The sequence below is a fragment of the Trypanosoma conorhini genome, assembly GCF_003719485.1.
Source record: "Trypanosoma conorhini strain 025E chromosome Unknown Tco_14.4_contig_00329, whole genome shotgun sequence".
In the NCBI taxonomy this organism is placed as follows: domain Eukaryota; phylum Euglenozoa; class Kinetoplastea; order Trypanosomatida; family Trypanosomatidae; genus Trypanosoma; species Trypanosoma conorhini.
In genome coordinates this window covers 1-17,885 of record NW_021704417.1, presented here as the reverse complement: position 1 = coordinate 17,885, position 17,885 = coordinate 1, and the positions used below count along the sequence as shown (strand labels likewise).

General features: G+C 57.8%; 5 protein-coding genes across 5 annotated transcripts, besides 14 other annotated features; all 5 read right to left on the bottom strand.

The window, feature by feature from the left end:
- Positions 1-126: 126 nt before the first annotated feature.
- Positions 127-172: a microsatellite.
- Positions 173-253: 81 nt separating this feature from the next.
- Positions 254-272: a microsatellite.
- Positions 273-381: 109 nt separating this feature from the next.
- Tco025E_05550 (uncharacterized protein) lies at positions 382-2,976 on the bottom strand (the record flags this gene model as incomplete). Its single annotated transcript, XM_029372444.1, has 1 exon — positions 382-2,976. The coding sequence occupies one exon, from the start codon at positions 2,974-2,976 to the stop codon at positions 382-384; it is 2,595 nt and encodes an 864-aa protein (XP_029227449.1).
- A 75-nt stretch (positions 2,977-3,051) lies between these two features.
- Positions 3,052-3,071: a microsatellite.
- Positions 3,072-3,446: 375 nt separating this feature from the next.
- Tco025E_05549 (uncharacterized protein) lies at positions 3,447-7,583 on the bottom strand (the record flags this gene model as incomplete). The annotated part of the gene is made up of 1 exon (XM_029372443.1): positions 3,447-7,583. One exon carries the CDS (start codon positions 7,581-7,583, stop codon positions 3,447-3,449), a length of 4,137 nt encoding a protein of 1,378 aa, XP_029227448.1.
- Positions 7,584-7,816: 233 nt separating this feature from the next.
- Positions 7,817-7,874: a microsatellite.
- Positions 7,875-7,918: 44 nt separating this feature from the next.
- Positions 7,919-7,985: a microsatellite.
- Positions 7,986-8,302: 317 nt separating this feature from the next.
- Positions 8,303-8,343: a microsatellite.
- Positions 8,344-9,248: 905 nt separating this feature from the next.
- Positions 9,249-9,351: a sequence feature (A-rich).
- Positions 9,352-9,438: 87 nt separating this feature from the next.
- Positions 9,439-9,464: a microsatellite.
- A 294-nt stretch (positions 9,465-9,758) lies between these two features.
- Positions 9,759-9,780: a microsatellite.
- A 562-nt stretch (positions 9,781-10,342) lies between these two features.
- On the bottom strand, positions 10,343-11,062 carry Tco025E_05548 (uncharacterized protein; the record flags this gene model as incomplete). The annotated part of the gene is made up of 1 exon (XM_029372442.1): positions 10,343-11,062. One exon carries the CDS (start codon positions 11,060-11,062, stop codon positions 10,343-10,345), a length of 720 nt encoding a protein of 239 aa, XP_029227447.1.
- Positions 11,063-11,302: 240 nt separating this feature from the next.
- Positions 11,303-11,335: a microsatellite.
- A 397-nt stretch (positions 11,336-11,732) lies between these two features.
- Tco025E_05547 (uncharacterized protein) lies at positions 11,733-13,829 on the bottom strand (the record flags this gene model as incomplete). The annotated part of the gene is made up of 1 exon (XM_029372441.1): positions 11,733-13,829. The coding sequence occupies one exon, from the start codon at positions 13,827-13,829 to the stop codon at positions 11,733-11,735; it is 2,097 nt and encodes a 698-aa protein (XP_029227446.1).
- A 44-nt stretch (positions 13,830-13,873) lies between these two features.
- Positions 13,874-13,902: a microsatellite.
- Positions 13,903-13,952: 50 nt separating this feature from the next.
- Positions 13,953-13,980: a microsatellite.
- A 12-nt stretch (positions 13,981-13,992) lies between these two features.
- Positions 13,993-14,014: a microsatellite.
- A 99-nt stretch (positions 14,015-14,113) lies between these two features.
- Positions 14,114-17,260, bottom strand: Tco025E_05546 (uncharacterized protein; the record flags this gene model as incomplete). Its single annotated transcript, XM_029372440.1, has 1 exon — positions 14,114-17,260. The coding sequence occupies one exon, from the start codon at positions 17,258-17,260 to the stop codon at positions 14,114-14,116; it is 3,147 nt and encodes a 1,048-aa protein (XP_029227445.1).
- Positions 17,261-17,628: 368 nt separating this feature from the next.
- Positions 17,629-17,683: a microsatellite.
- Positions 17,684-17,885: the final 202 nt, after the last annotated feature.

Below are 17,885 nucleotides of genomic sequence, written 5' to 3'. Positions count from 1 at the left end.
CAAACAAAAACGACAACAGCCGCCACAGCAGCATCCGACACTCCGCGTGCGCCCCGCAGAGGCTCAGAAGAAATGTCCCTCAAAAATATTCAGTCATGTCGCATCTAGTCAAACCAACAGCCCTCTTTGTTGTTGTTGTTGTTGTTGTTGTTGTTGTGTGTATGCTGTTGTTTGCTTCCTTCTTGCCTGTGTTTTTTTTTGCATTGGGCGATTCTTTGGCACACACAAATATACACTGCAAGAGGCGCCTCCCCTCTCTCACTCTCTCTCTCCCGCTTCCACGGCGCGTGTAGTACTCTACGTGCCCATCTCTATCTATGTACCATCGGAAGCATCGCCTCTACCGCGCCGCATGCGTGTCCTCAGGGACCCATCGCACTTCTATGAGTCGGGGCGGCCCGAACGGCCCTGCCGCCGCTTTCGCTGCCGTCCTTCATCGTCTACCGCCGCCGCCTCCGACTCAGAATCCTCAGCAATTTCCTCATCATCATTCGCGTCGAGAGATACAAGGAGCAACTCTGATCGCTCATCCGCCCGTGTTGCGCATCGAGAGACGGCATTTCGTCCAGCGAACACCTCCCGCTGCACATCGTCCACAAAATCAAGCACCCCATCAATGATGCGGAGCATCGTTGACACCGGAACGGAGTCCAGCGTCCGCGTGTGGGGAAGAGCAGCAGTGGCTTCCTGCCTCAACCCCTTGTCTTGTTCCTGAGAGGGCTCTGCTTGAAGCTTCTGATCCCGCAACGCCTCGAGAAAGTCCCGCAGGTCGCGGCAGGAGGCCGCGATGCGGGACGCGGAACGCTCACTAGCCTCCTGCACTTCCACCACAAGGGCCGACAGTGCACGGCGCAGAAGGACGGAGACCTCATTGTCGATACCAACTATCCTCTCCTCCTCCTCCTCCCCCGCAGCCGCGGCCTGGTCCTCCTCTTCGTCGGCGTCGTCTATTGTCCGCTTTGTGCTGTCCTCGTCAAAGTTCATCACTGCCTGCCTACGTCCAAAAAGCCGACAAGATTGATGTCGCTCCAGCAGAGCCGCATGCTCCTCTTGAACCTCTCGCAGGTGCTTCAAGGCGCACTTTACCAAATGATCGTAATGACGAAACAGTTCGAGGCTATTTCTCCCCGTCACCCGTCGACGCACTTCATGTCGCAAGTGTTGAAGCTGCTGCCAGAAGCTCAGGGCCGAGGAGGACATTTGACGCCAGCCATCGCTGGAGGGAAAGGCATCTGCCGTCGCATCCTTCAATGCATCACAGCGCTTTTCTCCTTGCTCCTTCTGCTGCTGCGCATAGAGGCGTCGCTTGACCCCTGCGGCCACGCGCCGCTTCGTCTTCTCGTTCCACACCTGATTAACGGCCGTGAGGAAGGGGTAAAAACTTTCGTAGCTGAGCGAGGGGAAGTACCGATTCTTAAACTTCTGCGCCTCAACGAAAACGGCGTAGGGAATCCAAAAGTCCTTATCGTTTTGACGGCCCTGTAGCACATCCGACGCTGGCGGAAACCGCGTGGAAGCATCCCCGCCTCTACCACAGCGCGCGGCATCCTCCATCTCACTGAGGCAAATTTTCCTGCGCCGCAAAAAGTTATTCTCGTCCTCCATGATGTCTTGCAGTTGCCTGCACCACTGACCGTTTAGGTAGATATTGCTTGACTGCAGCATTAAACTCCCACCGTAAACGCCATCCTCGACGCCGGTTCCAGAAGCCACCGCGGCGAGGCCAACATTGCGCCGTCGCTGAGGTTGCAGTTGCTGCCCTGCGTCGTCGCTTGCCGTCCTCTGCTCACGTGACACGGCGCCAAGTGAGTACCCCGTGAAGAGCATGTCGCCATCTATTTCGTTTGCGCGCAAGTATCGCCGCATCTCTGGCACCTCACGAAGAAGTCGAAGCAGACGCGCCATACTAAGGCGCGTTGCCACCACCTCAGCCTCAAGCTCACGCTTTTGGTCCACGTGGCTTTGCATGGCCTTCACGGTTCCCGCCACACGTGCCTCTATGTTCTCTTGAATTGCCTCCAGTTTTAAGTGGAGCGCATGATTCTCCTCCGCCAGGGCATCCTTCTCATTTCGGGTGATGTTGTAGTTTTGCTCAATTGCCTGAACCTCTTTTTGTAGCGCCCGCAAACTGGACGCATATCGCTCGCGTTGATGCCGCTCTCGCTCTCGCTCTCGCTCTCGCTCTCGCTCTGCCAAGGCATTTCCGGCTGAGCTAAGTGGCTTCAACGCGTCTGGTTTCTGTTGTTGTTGTGGCTGCGTCACCTTCACCCGCTCCGCCGTCGCTGCGGCCGCCAACGCTTGTTGGGGCTTGGCAGCAATGGTGGCCTGTCGCAGGTTTAACTCTTTTTCGCATTGTTTTAGCTGCCGCTCCTTTCCACGGAGTGCGTCGCGAAGCACCTCGATCTCGGCATGTGCCTCCTCTAGCGCCACGGTTCTTTCCTTGAGAATTTTTTCACGAATCTCCTCCGCTTGGCTCTTGGCGCCAGCGGCAAGCTCCAGCTGCGCCCGCAGCCGCGCCACTTCGGTGCGGAGGGCATCAATAATGCAGTCTCGCTGCAGGCGACCCCTCTCAGCACACAGGAGTGTCTCGTCAAGCGCGGTTATTTTATCATCAAACTGCTTCTCCTTTTCTCGCAAGCGTTCTAGCAGGGAGTCGCGTTCGGAGATGCTGCTACTGTCTGCCGCTCGCTCGCTCGACGCCGCAGAGGATGCGGGGGCAACAGCCGCCTTCGTGCTGCGCGGAGCGGCCACGCCATCGTCCTGATCAGACTTCAACCTTCGGGCCGTCGGCAAATGTTCTGGGGACGTCTGCCCCTTCGCCTCGCCCACTGCGTGAATATTCGATGTAGTGGGGCGACGCGGCACCTCTGGGGATGAAATGACGTCTTCGAGGGGCCTTCTTCGCTGTCCACCCAACGCGGACGACGAGGACGCCGCCGCCGCCGCCGCGGCCCCCGCGGCGTTACTCTCCAGCATACAGAGCTAACTGCCCCGCCAGCTTGCGCTCAACGCACGTGTGCGTGTGTCACTGCCGCAGGTCCAATAATATAAAACAACAACAACAACAGCAAGCGAAACGCTCCCGCCTCCCGCCTCTTGTCGTTTCAACTACCTTCCTTGTGTGAAGCAACACATATGGGCAATGGGGGGGGGGGGAAAGGGAATAAAAGTAGAAAGTCAGCATTAATCCATATACGGATATAGCGAGAAAGTAAGCTGCAAAGTTTTTGTCCTCCGTACTCGAGCCGTCACCACTACGGGGAGAAGCCCACGTAGCACCAGTTCCTCTCCGGGCTGCAAAGAGGCGGGCAAACTTTGGGAGCGTACACAAATCGGCACGCCACGCTGCTTCCCTTGACCCTTTTCCCTCTCACCTCTATTTCTTTTGCGTCTCCACTGAACTATACAAATCGGTCCGTCCAACCTCATTGCTGGCGCCTTATCGCTTAGGACTTCTCTTCGCCCGGTTTCCTTCGCCCGCCAGGACCGTGTGTCGGACGGCAAAGTGACGGAAAGTCCATCACCACCGGTGGCCGACGCCCCCTCCCCGAATTTGAGACTTCCTTCACTACCGGTGCAATTTCGTTTGCAGGTTCTTGCGGGGCGCCCAGCGAAGCTTCTGTGGCAGACCGCTGTGCCTCCGGTCCCGTTTCCTCCGACGGGGCAAGGTCGGCAGGTGCGCCGTCAATAATCCGCTGTGGCTCCTCTAGTGAAGGAGCAAGACTGTGCCCCTGTGGCGGGCCAAGCGGCGAAGATGCAAGAGCGGGTACTTCTCCCGCACTTCCCTTGATACGCTTGGGAGCATCTGACAGGGTCACCTCCACAGTTTCACTTTGCGCGTAAAGGGCGGTGTAGCTCTCTTTCCTTGTGTCATCCTTGTTTGGCTGACTCGGTCCTGGTTCCTGTCTTGGCTTGACGGTCGGCGAAGAGGATCGTAACTGCTCACGCTGGGAAGCCTGTTTTTTTTGCTCACCCATTCGAGGAGGTACCATGTGCAATCGCGGTTCGTTGCTGGTATCATCTACATCTGCCTCCCATGTTTTTCTGCTTACCCGGTTTATTTTTTTAGGGTCCTTCATGGCCTCGGTGATTACGCCGGGGACCGAACTCGTCGAAACATTGACACCGTCTTTGCTGGTCGCGGGCCTGGGCGTCTGCTCCTTCGCTGGACTCACTTCATTTGCCCGCAGCCGCAGCCCGCATTCCGGCTGTAGTCGCGGACCTCCACCACCGAGAGCCTTTTCCTCCACTGTCATACCCGTATCGGTGGCCAGCGTGGTTGCAGCGGTGACTGCAGACACGAACGACGTCGTTGGTGTGGCGCCGCGCAGAACTGTGCCCTCCCCAAGCTCGAGGGGCTCCACCACCTCTTCGACGTCCTCGCTACAGGTTGTCAGCATTGCTGCCCCGAAGTTTGAGGACAACTGAACTGGACGCGCACCGGCCTCCCCCCCATCCGTCCTTGGGTGCTCTACTGCCCTGGCTTCGGTGGCGCCCTCTGGCACAGGAAGCTCAGTTCGCTTGTCGCCGCGCGAGAGCTCGGCGGGCGTCCCAAGGGCGACTGAGACATCCTTGCTCCCTCCAGCTGCTGGAGTCTCGGTGAAGCTCAATTCCCGCCTTACCAACGTGGATGACACTGGATTGGCTTCTCGGCATGCCGGAGGCTGAGACAGCTCTATTTTTGCAGTTGACGTCACGAGTTTCGCGTGATCGCACCTTTGGAAGAAGAAAGGACCTTCTGCATCCCTTGAAGGCTGCGGCAGGAGCCCACGTGGACTTTCAGCAGGAGGAGGTATCCGCCGGGCTCTCGGCTTTGTTGCCTTTACTTCACGTTGTCGCTCACTCCGCTGCCTGCCCTCGCGGGTGACGACGGCCACGTCTTCTGCAAATGTTGGAAGCGGCGGAGAAAGCGACTGTGCCTCCACGTGAGGGGCATGCGATGACCAGTGGATGGCCCGCAGTTCCTCCTTCCAGTTGCTGTCCCCTTCCATCGTCGACATGCTCCGCGTGACGGGCGAACGAGGTATGAAAAAGGACCCCGGCAAGGAGCTCGGGGCGGGCGCTAGATGCCGCCAAGCCTCTGCTTGTGTCCGTGGCGGCAGTGACGCTGAGCTCGATGGCGCCTTCTGCGCCATTGCAGCCTCAACCGCCTGCAGAACAAACTCTCTCCGTGTTCTGGTCGCCGTAGAAAGAGGAAGTTTCCCCACCTCTTTTTGCTGCTGCGACTGCGAGCCACAAAGTTGCATGCGCTGCAGCGCCGTGGTAAAGCGTCGCACGGTGTCCCAGTCGTGCATCACACCCTTCACGAACATCTCCACCTCCGTCTTCACCTGCGGATCTACGCCCGTCAGCGCCACGGACTCCAATACCCTCTCCGCATTCGCGACGGCGGTCTGCAATAACTCCGTCACGAGCGCCGCATCCTCCTGCACCTCCAGAAGCTGTTGTCGCCAACGCTGCTCTCCCAACTTCCACACCACCCGCTCTCGTCGAAGCGCCTCCGTCTCATCCTCCAGCTGCTTCACCCCAGACTCATACACACGACACCGCTCACCCAGTTCCTCCTTCTCGAACCTCGCGTGCGACAGTCTTAGCTCGGCATAACGGTCGCTTTCAGCATGTTGTGCCACAAGACCCTCCGCGTAGGCCGCTAGGCGGGCCAACTCACGTCTTGCCTCAAAAGGCCAGGCTGCAACGGCTTCACTTGGCGGCATCGAAAAAGTTGGCAATGTCGACAATGCGGACGCCGCCTGTGAGGCATCCGTGTCGGGCAGAAAACGATCCCGCATCTCCTGCAGTCGCTGAGATGCCACCGTCCTCTCGGCCTCAGCCAGACGGTTGTCAAGGAGTTGTATGTGCGACTGCGCCGCCTCCAACTCATCTGAAATGCGTTCCGCGTGCGCCTCAGCCTCACGCCGAAGAACGTGGGTGGATGCGATTTCAAGAAGAAGCTCCTCAACGTCGCTCTTTACCTGTGCGAGGTCCACGGCGGCGTCATGCTGCAACAATGCTTTTCCAGAGCGCATTACACGCTCTTCAACAATGCCACGCAGACGACAGAGCTCTTCCTCGCAAATACGCAGTTCACGCTCCTTGGCATGCACAGCCGCACGCCATACATCCACGGCACACGTCACCTTATTCTGCTCCTCCGCCGCCCTTTGCAGGCTTTGAACCTTGTAGTTTGCGCGAGCAACGGACGCCTCTAACTCCTCCACACGAGTTTGGAGTTGAGTTCGGTCTCGCATGGACTTGACAAGATGACGGGCGAGAGTTTCTGTTTTTCGCGTCAACTCCCGAAGGGCAACATCCTGCGTCTCCAGCTCCGTGTGGAGATCGATATTTTCTTGTAACAACTCCTGCGTCTCACCAGTGTGGGAGGCGGGCACCTCTTCATCCTTCCTCTTTTCCGCACTGGTGGCTGCGTTGCCCTCAATATACGATGAAGCTGGGCGGTGAGGCTCGTTGCCGTTGCGACGCGGGGCCGCCGGGATGTCGGAAGGTGCAGAAAAACTCCTTTCTCGTGCGTGCGGCGAGGTTTCCGCCTGTGCGCTGGGAGTTCCCAGCTCTCCCAGAGCCTCACCAGAGCGAGAGATTGGGGCCGTGCAGGCCTCCGGCAAGGGGTCTTCCGAGCGTTGCGGCTCTCTCTGCACGAGGCACCTTAGCAGCTGCTCCTCTTCCCTCACATCGAAATTCTCTGCGTGCAAGTCATCTTGTGCGGCGGGACCGCGCGTAGGCGGGTTCCCGCCGAGGCGTTGGAGGTTCAGCCGTGGCACAAACGGCACCACCCCGTTGGCCGCCGGCCCTCGCCTCTCGTTCCCTGCGGCCGCATACGGGTGGGCGGCGGATTCCGCCCCTGCCACCCCAAGAAATTCCTCAATGAGGCGTCGCTCTTTCTCTAATGCGGTGTCCTCAACTAACGCGGGGGAAGACAAGGGGGGTAGTGTTTCTCGCCTCGCGGGCGCACGGGTCGAGGCGGCCTCCGCCACAGGAGATTCTAGAGGCGGTGAGATGCCGACTGAGTCCTTGCAAAACGGTTGCGCAGTACGTGTGGCGGATAGCGCCTCCTTCGAGGGCCCGTAGGGCGGCAAGAGGGGCGCCGACCGCGGCAGGGAGCCGGCATCCGTGCGGCTGGCGCTGCGCCCCATTACTGTCGCCCCCACATCGCCGTACGTCGAGAGGCTTTCCAAGGAGCGCGGAGTCAACACAATGCCCGCCTCCGCGGGTCTACCGTTCGCGGCGTCGGCGCCCGCCCTAGGGCGCACCGTGCTACCGCCAAGACCCTCCTCCGTCTGGAGTGCCGCCTCGCAAAGGCGCTGTAGCACCATCTGCTGCTCCCCCAACTGACGCAGTCGCAGTCGCCGCTCGTTATCGTCGTCATTGAGGTGGAAGGCCTCGTCTATTTCCTGCAACATCGCCTGCAAAGCCTTGGCGTCCCGCTCCAGCGTCAGCGAGCGAGGCGGCAGTGGGGGCGGTGAAAGCCCCGCGCGCGCTCGCTTTGGCGAAGGCGAGGGCCCTTCCCTTACCCGCCGATGCGTCATCTTCACTACGTCCCCAGGTGGAGGAGAGAAGGTCGGGGGCATGAGGCAGCGAGAGAGAGAGCACAGAAACTGCGTCAGGTGTGGGGGGAGGGGGAGCGAGGCGTCGTGAGGGATATCCACACACGGGACGCATGGGCCCCACACCCCCCTCCCCACACGTACAGTGGAGACCTTCCCACCACACGCGGCGTGCCCGCGAGAAGCGGATTTGATATAAACAGCTCGGAAAAAAAAATATTAACAACGAGATAACAGGAGAGGAATTCTGGCCAGGCACAGAAACAAAAACAAAAACAAAAACAAAAAGAAAAAGAAAAACAAACAAACAAAAAACACGACCAGGCCAACTTGTCTTGCGAGATGTGCCAAAGATAGGCAAAAGTAAAAAAGTAAAAAGTAAAAGGGAGAAATGACGGTCATAAAGTGACAAATAGAAATAAGAAGGTGGGTAAGCCGCAGTGCTAATATACATACAAATACTTTGCTTATCTCTCCGCTTGACCCACTGCGTTACTGAATTTACATTTCGAATTCGTCATGGAGGCATACTCCTCGTTGGCGTCCTACTTCTCCCTTTTCTTTTCCTTTCTTTTGCCCACTTTGCCTCTCTCCCCGTCTACATCTCCGCAGCAGCAGCAGCTGCTGCTGTTATTGTTGCTCCCCACCAACTTCTTGTCATTTCCTCGGTAGGGTGTTTCCCTCCCCATTGCTGAGAATAGGGCGGGACACTCATTTTTTGCGGGGCGTTCGGGCATAAACTGAAAAAAGCAAAGCAAAAGACAAAAAAAAAAAAACAATAAAATGCGCGGCAAAACAAGCAATCAAAAACAAAAAAAAGCAGTTAAACCACGAAATGCACCCTCTGGAAGTTGCCACTTGGAGGTGGGAAACACGGAAGATGCCAACTGAATCAGTCAACAGAAACTGACCAACATGCAAGTAAGTGGTGTAGCTCGCAAACAACAACAGCAACCAAACAACGCGTGTTCATGAATGCCAGACAGCCTCTATCAATGCTACGCCAAAAAAGGGACAGCTCCGTTGGGTTCCCGCCTCCCCAAACCGCCCCCGAAGCACCGCAGCGAGGTGGGCCCAAAGGGAATTCGGCTGATATGACAAAAAAAATAATAATGACAAAAATATAAATATATCGCTCACCGCAACCCCTAGCCGGTCCAACCGCAATCCATTCATGACCAGCCGAGAGAAACACAACAAGGGTAACATGAAAGTAATGCAACTAGGGAATTTGGTAAGCAACTTCTCATCCATAATGCTCTTTCCGCCCGTTTCTGATACATCAAAGCAAAAGAAATCAAAAAAAAAAGGCACACACACATTGAAACACATGCGTCTCTGTCACGTTCCAATGATGCTGCGCGGATGCCGTTCCATTTCTTGGTCTCAGACCACGTGGTTCGGCGTGTGCAGCCCACTTTCCTCACTGGCACGCAACGCACGCATTGAAAACTTGAAAACAAAAACAAGAACATAAAAATAACATGCACATGCGTGGAATTAGTGAAAACCCACAGCGTTAGCAAAATGCAGTTACGCATGTTGGGGGTATACAATGCTGTAGTTTACCCCTGTATGTACGATTTGGCAGAGCTATCAATGTGGAACAGTACTAAGGCTTCAAAAAGGGGTTTGCTTTCACCCCCTCCTGCCCCTGCTGTCAAAGCCTCTCTTCCTCGCTCAGTATAATTCTTTTTCTTTTTCTTTTTATTTTTTTCTAATTTTATTTTATTTTCATTTTCCATTTTTATTGACATTTCATCCCAATTTTTTGTCTTTATTTTTTCTTCTTCATTGCTGCGCTGTGGTGTAGTTCGGGAAGGAATGCGCCAAATTAGTTTACAGTTGGATTTTGCGTTACTACAATAATAAATAATTATTCTTTTTTTTGTTTGGTTTTGTTTTCCCTCCCTATCCCGCCCTCGGTGCGTCGTCCCGCCCGCAGAGGCGACAAAAATTCAGAGCACACCTACCGAGGCTCAGCGGGGGGGAGTTTTCCTATCGGAGCATGCATTTCTTCTCCCAGCACCACCGCCACCTTCACCTTTGTTCCCCTGCCGGGGCGCGCAGACAATATTCCTATGCCACGACCCTCACCGCGCCCTCGTCTCCCACACTGTGCTGCGGACAGTGATAAGTGGGACGGATGCTGGGTCAGAAATACACGCATAAAATAGTCCAGAAAGAAAAAGTAAGGCCAAAAAAAAACAAAAAAAACAAAGCCCCCTCATAGAGACCGTAATAATTAACCCCTTCAGGGTTGTAGTGATGGGAACCAGAAGAATCCTCCCCACCTGAAAAGGAGAAAACAGCTGCCTGCTACACCCCCACTTCATTTTTTTTCTCTGTGTGTGCGTCGATTTGTTCTTCGCCTCAGTGTGTCTCAGCGAGTTTTCCGAAACTTTCCTTTCGGAGTCGCGTTTGGCTGTACGAAATTCACTTGCCACGACTCGGCCTGCTTGAGTCACACGGGCTTTGTTGTGCACGCGAGCAACGAAATGGACATTGGAGAGATCCGACGGTGTGGCCCTGTGGGCCGTGGGGAGCAACCATAACCGGCCATAAGGGCTGATGCGGACACGGAGGCAACACCCACGCATCTCCTTTTGCAGCTCAGTTACTGCCCCTCTTCCTGCGACTTACGTCACAAAATGCAAAGAATGGATAGTCGTCGTGCGACACTCCAAAGTAGTATGTATGTTTTTTTTTTAAACCGTCACGCGCAACAGACTTTGTTTTTATATGACCACTGCGAGAAAAGGCACGCGGGCCGCACGGCGTTGCTATTCGTCCCCACAACGTGGTGCAGAAGACTTCATTTGGAATGTGGATCCCCGCAGCACGGGTGTTGTAGTGACTGGATTGGGAACAATACGCATCGGCCCAAAGGTGTTGGTCAACGGCGGGAGGCTTGGATCTAGTCCACGAACGTCCTCACTCTGTCTGCAATTATCGTCGGGGGTGACGAGACGAACGGCAAGGCACTCATCTATAACGCTGCTGCAGGAGCTCCTAGGGGGGGCATCAATCGACTGGGAACCGCGTTGTTTGTACAGTGTTGCATCCATCCGTCGCGCTTGCCCATCATTGACTGGGCGCGGGTAATGGCCAAATACGTCGAAGAGGGCAGCTGTTTTGCTTGACACGACACGCTTCGAGACGAAGGTGTGCGGGTCCCGTGGCCGCTGCACCACAGCCCTCGTCGCCACCTCCGACGTCCCCGCATCAATTTCCTCGGGGATGGTCGTAATGCTTAAGTTCAGGCTGCCGCTCCGTACACGACAGTTCGACACCCTCGTCGCGGCCCCGCCGCTCGAGGTGGGGGACTTGTTGGGTGGCTCATAGTGCCCCAGTGAAAGCTGCATCGCATTGTCCGCACGAGGGGTGGCACTCGTGGAAAAGGGCTGAATGAGGTTGGCGGCCAGGAGCGGAGTTATCTTTTGCACCCGTGGCAGCCTCGTCGGCGAAATCCCCGGCATGTTCGTCACAGTCTCCAAAGACATTTTGCCACTCTGCTCCCATTTCACGCTTGACGGTCAAAGCAGAAGGAAGGGAGAGGCAAACAAGTACGAAGCAAGATCAATGGACCACACACGCCCCGCTCGACCACACAAACGCAAGTACATGCAGAAGAATAGGAGGAGGAAAACGCCTTTCCTTCTAAAAAAAAAAAAAGTTACTTCCCTTCTTCGCACCCCCCACCTCCTCACTCACTCACGCACCCGCTCCAGCGGCCCCGCGCAACACACGACACACAACACACGTACACAGACACAGCAAACGGAGAAGTAGAGTGGGCCGCAACAACACCAACTTCCATGACCCCCCCCCCCCGCCTGCCTCCCCAGACACACACATGCGCAGAGAAAGAGAGAGATAGGTTACTAAAAAGATCCATCACTACTCTCTCTTCGACCGAAGAGAATGTCACTGTCAACGTCGTCGTCAGAGTCACGATGAATCATGATGTTCTCTGTTGCCTGCTGCCGTTGACGGGCCTGGGCCACGTAGGCGTCTAGCGACGACGTGCCACGCCCACCGCCGGAGCCATCCTTTTCCTTCTCTTCCGCATCTTGTCGTTGCATCAACACCGCGTACTGCGACTTTGCAGCCCATGCAATTCCACGACGGGCCGTATCCTCATCCGCCTCAACGGCTGCGCGTCCATTTGCCTCATCTCTCTGAACTGCGTCTTGCTCCTCCTTTAGCCGAGGGGTTGAGGAGGTGGTGCTGGGGGTGGACATTTGTTTGCCCACCGGCACCGACCTCGAAGAGGAGGAACGCACAGACGGGGAGGAGGGTGACGGTGAGTGGGGCTCCCACCTCCCGGAGGCAGTGGAGACGACGGTTTGCCTGTTGTTGGCCTGGGACCGCGACGACGCCGACGCCGACGCCGACGGAGGTAATTTTACCTTTGCATCCGTCACCCCCCTCCCTGCCACTCTGGATACTAGCACTGCTGCCACGCTCTCCGCCGCCGCCGCCGCCGCCAACATCTTTTCGCCGCTCTTCTCCCTCGAGCTTATTACCTTCCAACGCCCGAGGTGACACTTCCACGGCGGCCAAGGCTGGACGAGTGGAGAAGGACTCCGCGGCCTCCGTGACAGGACACGGGCCGGCAGCATCGGTGGCCACAAGGGCCGTAGCGGGCGGTGGACTTGACGCACGGGGCTCCTTAACTTTCCCCTCTTCTTCTTGCGGCTGCGGCTGCGGCTGCCGTTTTTGCTCTTGAGAGCTCTGCACGACGGATCGCGCGGGCTGGAGTACAACCTGCAGCTCTGCGGGGTAACTCCGCCCGTCTGCGTTCCTCGCCTCCCCCCGCTCTGGGGGCGCAGTCGACTGCCATGCGGAAAGCCAAGCGGCGTCGCGCAGCTGCCGATTGCGTTGCAGCGGAGCGTCAGCCGCGGCCGACACGCGTTCCTGGAACGCATTTGCCTTTGCCAGCCCCTCGCGAAGGCTGACCGCCCTCTCCTCTTCTCCCGCTCCCCCCACTTCGTCGCGCCAGTTGCCGACTCCGTGGGCCGCGAGGATCGACTTCAGACGAAACCGCAGACGACCTATCTCCTCGTCCTTCAGCTGCAACTCTGCGAGGTGCTCGGCTTGGAGACGACGGAGGTCTTCCACCCGCCGCCACTCCCGATCGCGCGCGGCATCGGCCTCGGCAAGTCGCACCCCACACAGTTCTTCGTACTGTTGCACTTGAGTGGTCAAGACGCGTATCTGCTGCTTCGCGTCGCGCAGGCGTCCCTCCACCGCCACAACCGCCTTGTCACGCTCCTCAAGCAGCCCCTGTAAATCACGGTGTCGACGCTCGAGTTCGACGCGCTGTAGTTCCACCTCATCGCGAGCCTGCCCTAACCGTGCACGCTCGGCCTCTATGCGTTGCACACCTGCCCGCTCCATCTCCCGCATCTCCTCCATTTTATGCTGCAACAGAATCCCGTAGTGTTCCTCCGCGGCTCGTCGAGCCTCATGCAGCTGCTGTTGCTCAAACGTTCGCAACCGCTGCTGGTAGCCCTGCTCCATCTGCACCTGTAGCTCCTCCCGATAGGCGAGCATGCGACGATCCACCTCCTCCCGTGTCGATTCACGGAGACGCGAAAAGGAGAGCGCATACTTTGCATCTACTGCGGCGAGGCGAACCTCGAGGGGCGGCGGTGACAGTTCCGTTTCACTAATGTCGGTCTGCGTTCCTACCGTGTACCCGGGTGGCATTCCGCGTGCGTCACCCACCTGCCGCAGGTATGCCTCCAACACCGAGTGCAAGAGGCTTGTCCGCCGTCGCAGCGTCACCGAGGTGTTGAGGTGCAGCAGCCCTGCCAGTGCGTCGTCCCCACCCGATCCAAAGGAGACGTCCGCCTCACTGCTGAAGATGGCGAGTGAAAAGGAGCGGCCAGTGTGTCGCAGGTGGCTCTCTACCAGCGCGTCCGCAAGCCGTTGTGTCCACGCATCGTCCTCTACTTCCTCGCTGCCGCAGTCGTCACCTCCGCCCTCACGCCCCTGTCGGGCCGCGGAAGCTTTAGGGGAGGGCCCTTGCCGCTTCAGCAACTCGGAGACGATAACGCTGCGGAGCTGCGTCTTGAGCGAGCCTAAAGCACCACTGGAGCGAAGAAATTGCTGCATGCCGGCGCGCAGCTCTGACACGGAGAGAGCATCAAGTTCATTTGGGGCGAATGCGAAGGGCGCAGCCGGGGATGCAGCAGCTCCAGCCGAAGTCGAAAGGGGCGCGGCCGCATCTCCCGCTCCGCGGCGCGAGGCTGAGGGGATCATAGGGCCCTGGGTCGCTTGACCACTTTGCAACTACAAGGGTAGCAAGAAGAAGAGAGATAGAGATAAAGAAAGAAAGCTACGCCCAGTGAATTTTGGAATGGCACGATAATACATACAAAAAAAAAGGAAGGAAGGAAGGAAGGAAGGAAGGGGGAGGGAGGGAATATATATATATATATGCATATGTTCTTTGTTCCCACATCTTTGCCCTGCTATTGCCCTCCCTCCCGCTTTTCTGCCCGCCAGTCCTTGTTCCGTCAATTTTCCCAGCACGCAGTCGCCTCTCACTGCAGAGGTGCGTCTATGCGCTCACGGTGCAGGCTGGCACTGAGCCGCAGCTCGTGTGAGAAAAGCGGCGAGGACCACAATAATTGGGCCGCTGAGGGCGTTGCCGCGTTGTCTTCACTGGGGTGCTGCGGCAGCAAGGCAAGGCTCTCGAGAAGCGTCTGCAGGCCCAAAAGGTGCTGCTGGAGAAGTGCGTCGGGAAAACTGCGGTGCCCCGTTGTCTCGGGCACTAATTTGACGTGCAGCTTCTCAATCAGCCGTCGCCGAACCCCGCGAACCACCTCGCGCGCAAGCGGGACCGCGTCGAAGGTGAGGCTATTAGGCAGCGACGCAAGGGGCGTCGTTGAGCCTGTCCCCTTCTGCAGCTGCATCGTCCAGCGCGTTCTCGCTGACTGCGACCACGCAATGACACGGTGCAGCAACTCCTCACTTGGGCGTTGGCCCTCCACGTCTACCACCGCCGCGGGCTGTGGGCGTAAAACCAACTCGGGGGGCAGCAGAGACTGCGCCAGTGCAAGAAGCACATCGTGTGGGTTAACCACGGCGTGAAACGACGCCGCCCCGCACTGCCGCAGCTGTTGAGCCTGGACGCTCTCGTCCGTGGAAATATTATTATTCTTATTACTGTGATCAGCATCCCGCTGGGTCCTGCCAACGCGCCGTGTCGCCGCCAACGCCATTGCACCCTCCAACTCACAGGAAGACGCCACCGCATCCACCAGGGTGTTCAGCAACAAGACGTGAAAAAAACGGTAGGCCTTCATACGAACCTTGTGCTCCGTAGCATCCCCACCCCGCAGCCCCTGCGGGCCCGCGTGCAAGGCGAGACCGAACTGGTAAGCCACCGCGGCAAACACCGAGTAGAAGGCGAGATGTGAAGCGTCCGTTTCGGAAGCCTGCCATCGCAGCTGGGCGTTGAGAGCCTCCGGGACCCATTCAAGCGGATAGAACTCGTAGCGAATGTCGTCCATCAAGACCTTGAACTCCGGCGTGAAGTCTACCGTCCATCCAGCAGAGGCATTGCCACCATTTAGAGAAGTTGGCCGTCGCTGCGCCACAAAGGGGCGCGTCAGCGCGCGTTCCTGCATGAGTGGCAGTAAAAGTTTTTCAAATAACGGCGCCAGCTGCCGCAGCAGCTGCTGCACGAGGCTAACGGTTTGCAGCTGCGTGTACACCACCAGAGAGGCCAACAGCACCTCGCAACGGTAACGCAGCAGTAGTCTGTGTTTCTCATCCTCCGAGAGGCGTGCGGTGGAAAGCAGATCACCGTCGTCCGTGAGATGAGTATGAGCCTCGCCGTCGTCGGCGCCGTCCGTGTGGCTTCCGAAAGCTTGCAGCTGCACAATCATCGGCTGCACATCGGTGCTGCGGATCAAGACTCGCTCCGTCTCCCGCGCCGTCGCCCCACCGAGCCCAGAACTCTCAAAAAACTCTACCAGCACCGCCCCGGCAGCTTGGTAGTAGGCCGGGAGCAGAAAAAGGGGTTGCCGCCCGCCTGCCCTGCCTGCGCCCTCGCCGTCCTCAGCGTGCGCAACGTTGTCGTCGTCGGCAGCGGTGGGAAAGGCCGCGGCAAACAAGGATTCGTAGCTCTGCGGCATAATATTTTGTAAACGTGACACATACGTGCGGCGTCCAACAGCGGCGAGGAGCTCATCGAACGCCGCGCGACTGCTAAGCCGCACTCCCTCGGCCGTTACTACACTTTCCTGCGGTAATTTGTCCAGAACCCGCGCCCGTCGCAGACACTCCGACCAGGGCCATTCGAACCCCACTTGCTGTAGTAACACTGGCAGGAGTATCTGCAGAAGCGCGTCGACCTCGTGTAGGGCCAGTGCGCGCGCCACCGCTGGGCGAACCGGCATTTGAAAGGCGAGATCCTCTTCCTGCTGCTGCGGCTTATTCCTCCCAACGACCTTGCCGACCGATCTTGTCGCGCCCTTCGCAACAAGAAGGGGAGGGAGGCGATGCGGTGCCACTGGGCCGCCCACAACGGCGGCAAAAAAAAGTTCCTGCAGACACGCCACTGTGAGGGTGGCAAAAAGACCCCCAGACACCCCCTCCTCGTCCGGATCTTCTTTCCCATGGCTCTGCACCTTTTCTCGCGTCAGGGCATCCTGCAGCTCCACAAGGGTGCAAAGCAGGAGCGCTGCGGCACTCAACGGACACCGTCCCGTCCCATCGTCGCGGTAGCAGCGGTACGCGACGGCGTATTCCACGATTCCCATGACGACGCCGCATGCCCGGGCTTTTGCCACCCCACCACTATTACTGGCGCCTACATATGCCAGCAGCATGCAGGCACACGCCTTTTTTACGCGTGAAAATGCTTCCATGGTGAGTGCGGCAAACAGACGGGCGCAATGGGCCTCTCTTATGAATTCGTCTTCTTCTTCCGCCTCTGCCCCTTTCTTCTTCTTAGCCCCACCACTGTCATCGGTGGAGGCTGTGCTCTCCAGCGTGAGTAAGAGAGAACACTGCGCCGCTATGGCATCCGGTGCAAGCATCGCTTGGAGGGCGCTTTGAATCAGCTTCTCTTCCGTTACCGCCGTCCCTGCAGCCTCCTCCGGGCATAACTGCAGCTGCCGCCGTGCGACAGCCAGGGCCTGTTGAGCCAACTTTGCCACGGAGCTGGAGGGCGGTGCCAACGACGACGGCGGCGCGGGTGCGGCGACGTGGCCATGGACGGCCAGGGCCCGAAATACCCGCCCAAAGCACGATTCAGCCACACGAGGGAGCGGAGGATACGCGCAATCGCCGTCTATCCTTGCCAGGGACTTTGCCCGCACTTCAGCCCCGCCCGAGGTCTGAGAGAAACGCGGCCACTGCGCCTCGTATGCCGCGACCACATCGGCTGCAGGAAATCCCACCGTCGCCAGCGATTCCTCAAGGGTCAGGCCAAAAACCCCAGCTCCCCCCTTCCCCATACGAACCTTGTAACTACCGTCGCCCGCGCATGCGGGGCGTGGTGGCGGGCCGTGGAAGAAAAAAGGGCGAGACCAGGCTGTGAGGTAAAAGTACCACAACCACTGGTCCGCCGTCCTCGACGCGTTCTCAGCGGCGGAGGCATCGGACGGCGCCGGCGGGGGCAAGAGGAAAGAAAGCGGCGGGGCCCCACCGCGCTCCACGGTGTCGACGTCAGTGTGCATAGACGCCAGCGCGGCAGTGTTTCCACAGAACACAGAGGCTGTTTCCCGCGAAGTTAATCCGTCACTGCGCCTTTATCCGCTTCTCCTGCGACGCCCCGCTCTAGAATGCCCCGTTGATTGAGTATCCCCCGAGATGCTCCTTTTTCTCTTCCTCCCTCTGACGATGCTGCTGTTTTGTGCCAAAAAACTCGCCCTACCTTCGCGCTCACCCCGCCCGCACCCCGCAGTGACTCTTTTGTTTCCCCTTGTCCAAGGCAGCGTTGCATGCAAAGCGAGAGCCAGAAGAAGCAGGGAGGGAGGAAAAAAAAAAGAACAACAAAGGAGCTACAACAGAAACTTCACAGCGTAGAAGGCATTAGCGAGAAAGCCAAACACGCACACACAGATGCACGCACACACGCACACACACACATGCACACATACGCCGCCGCAGCACGTTCATCACAGCAAAATTTTCCCCACCACCACTTCTTTCCTCAAATTCCCATCATCGCTCAAAATTCCCGTCCACTATTACTTTGAAAAAAAAAAAGAAAGAAGGACAATTCCTACTACACTTTTTTTTTTCCTAACGCTAACTACACTCAGTCGCATGCCGGAAGTACGCCGGAGACAACGGAGTTGC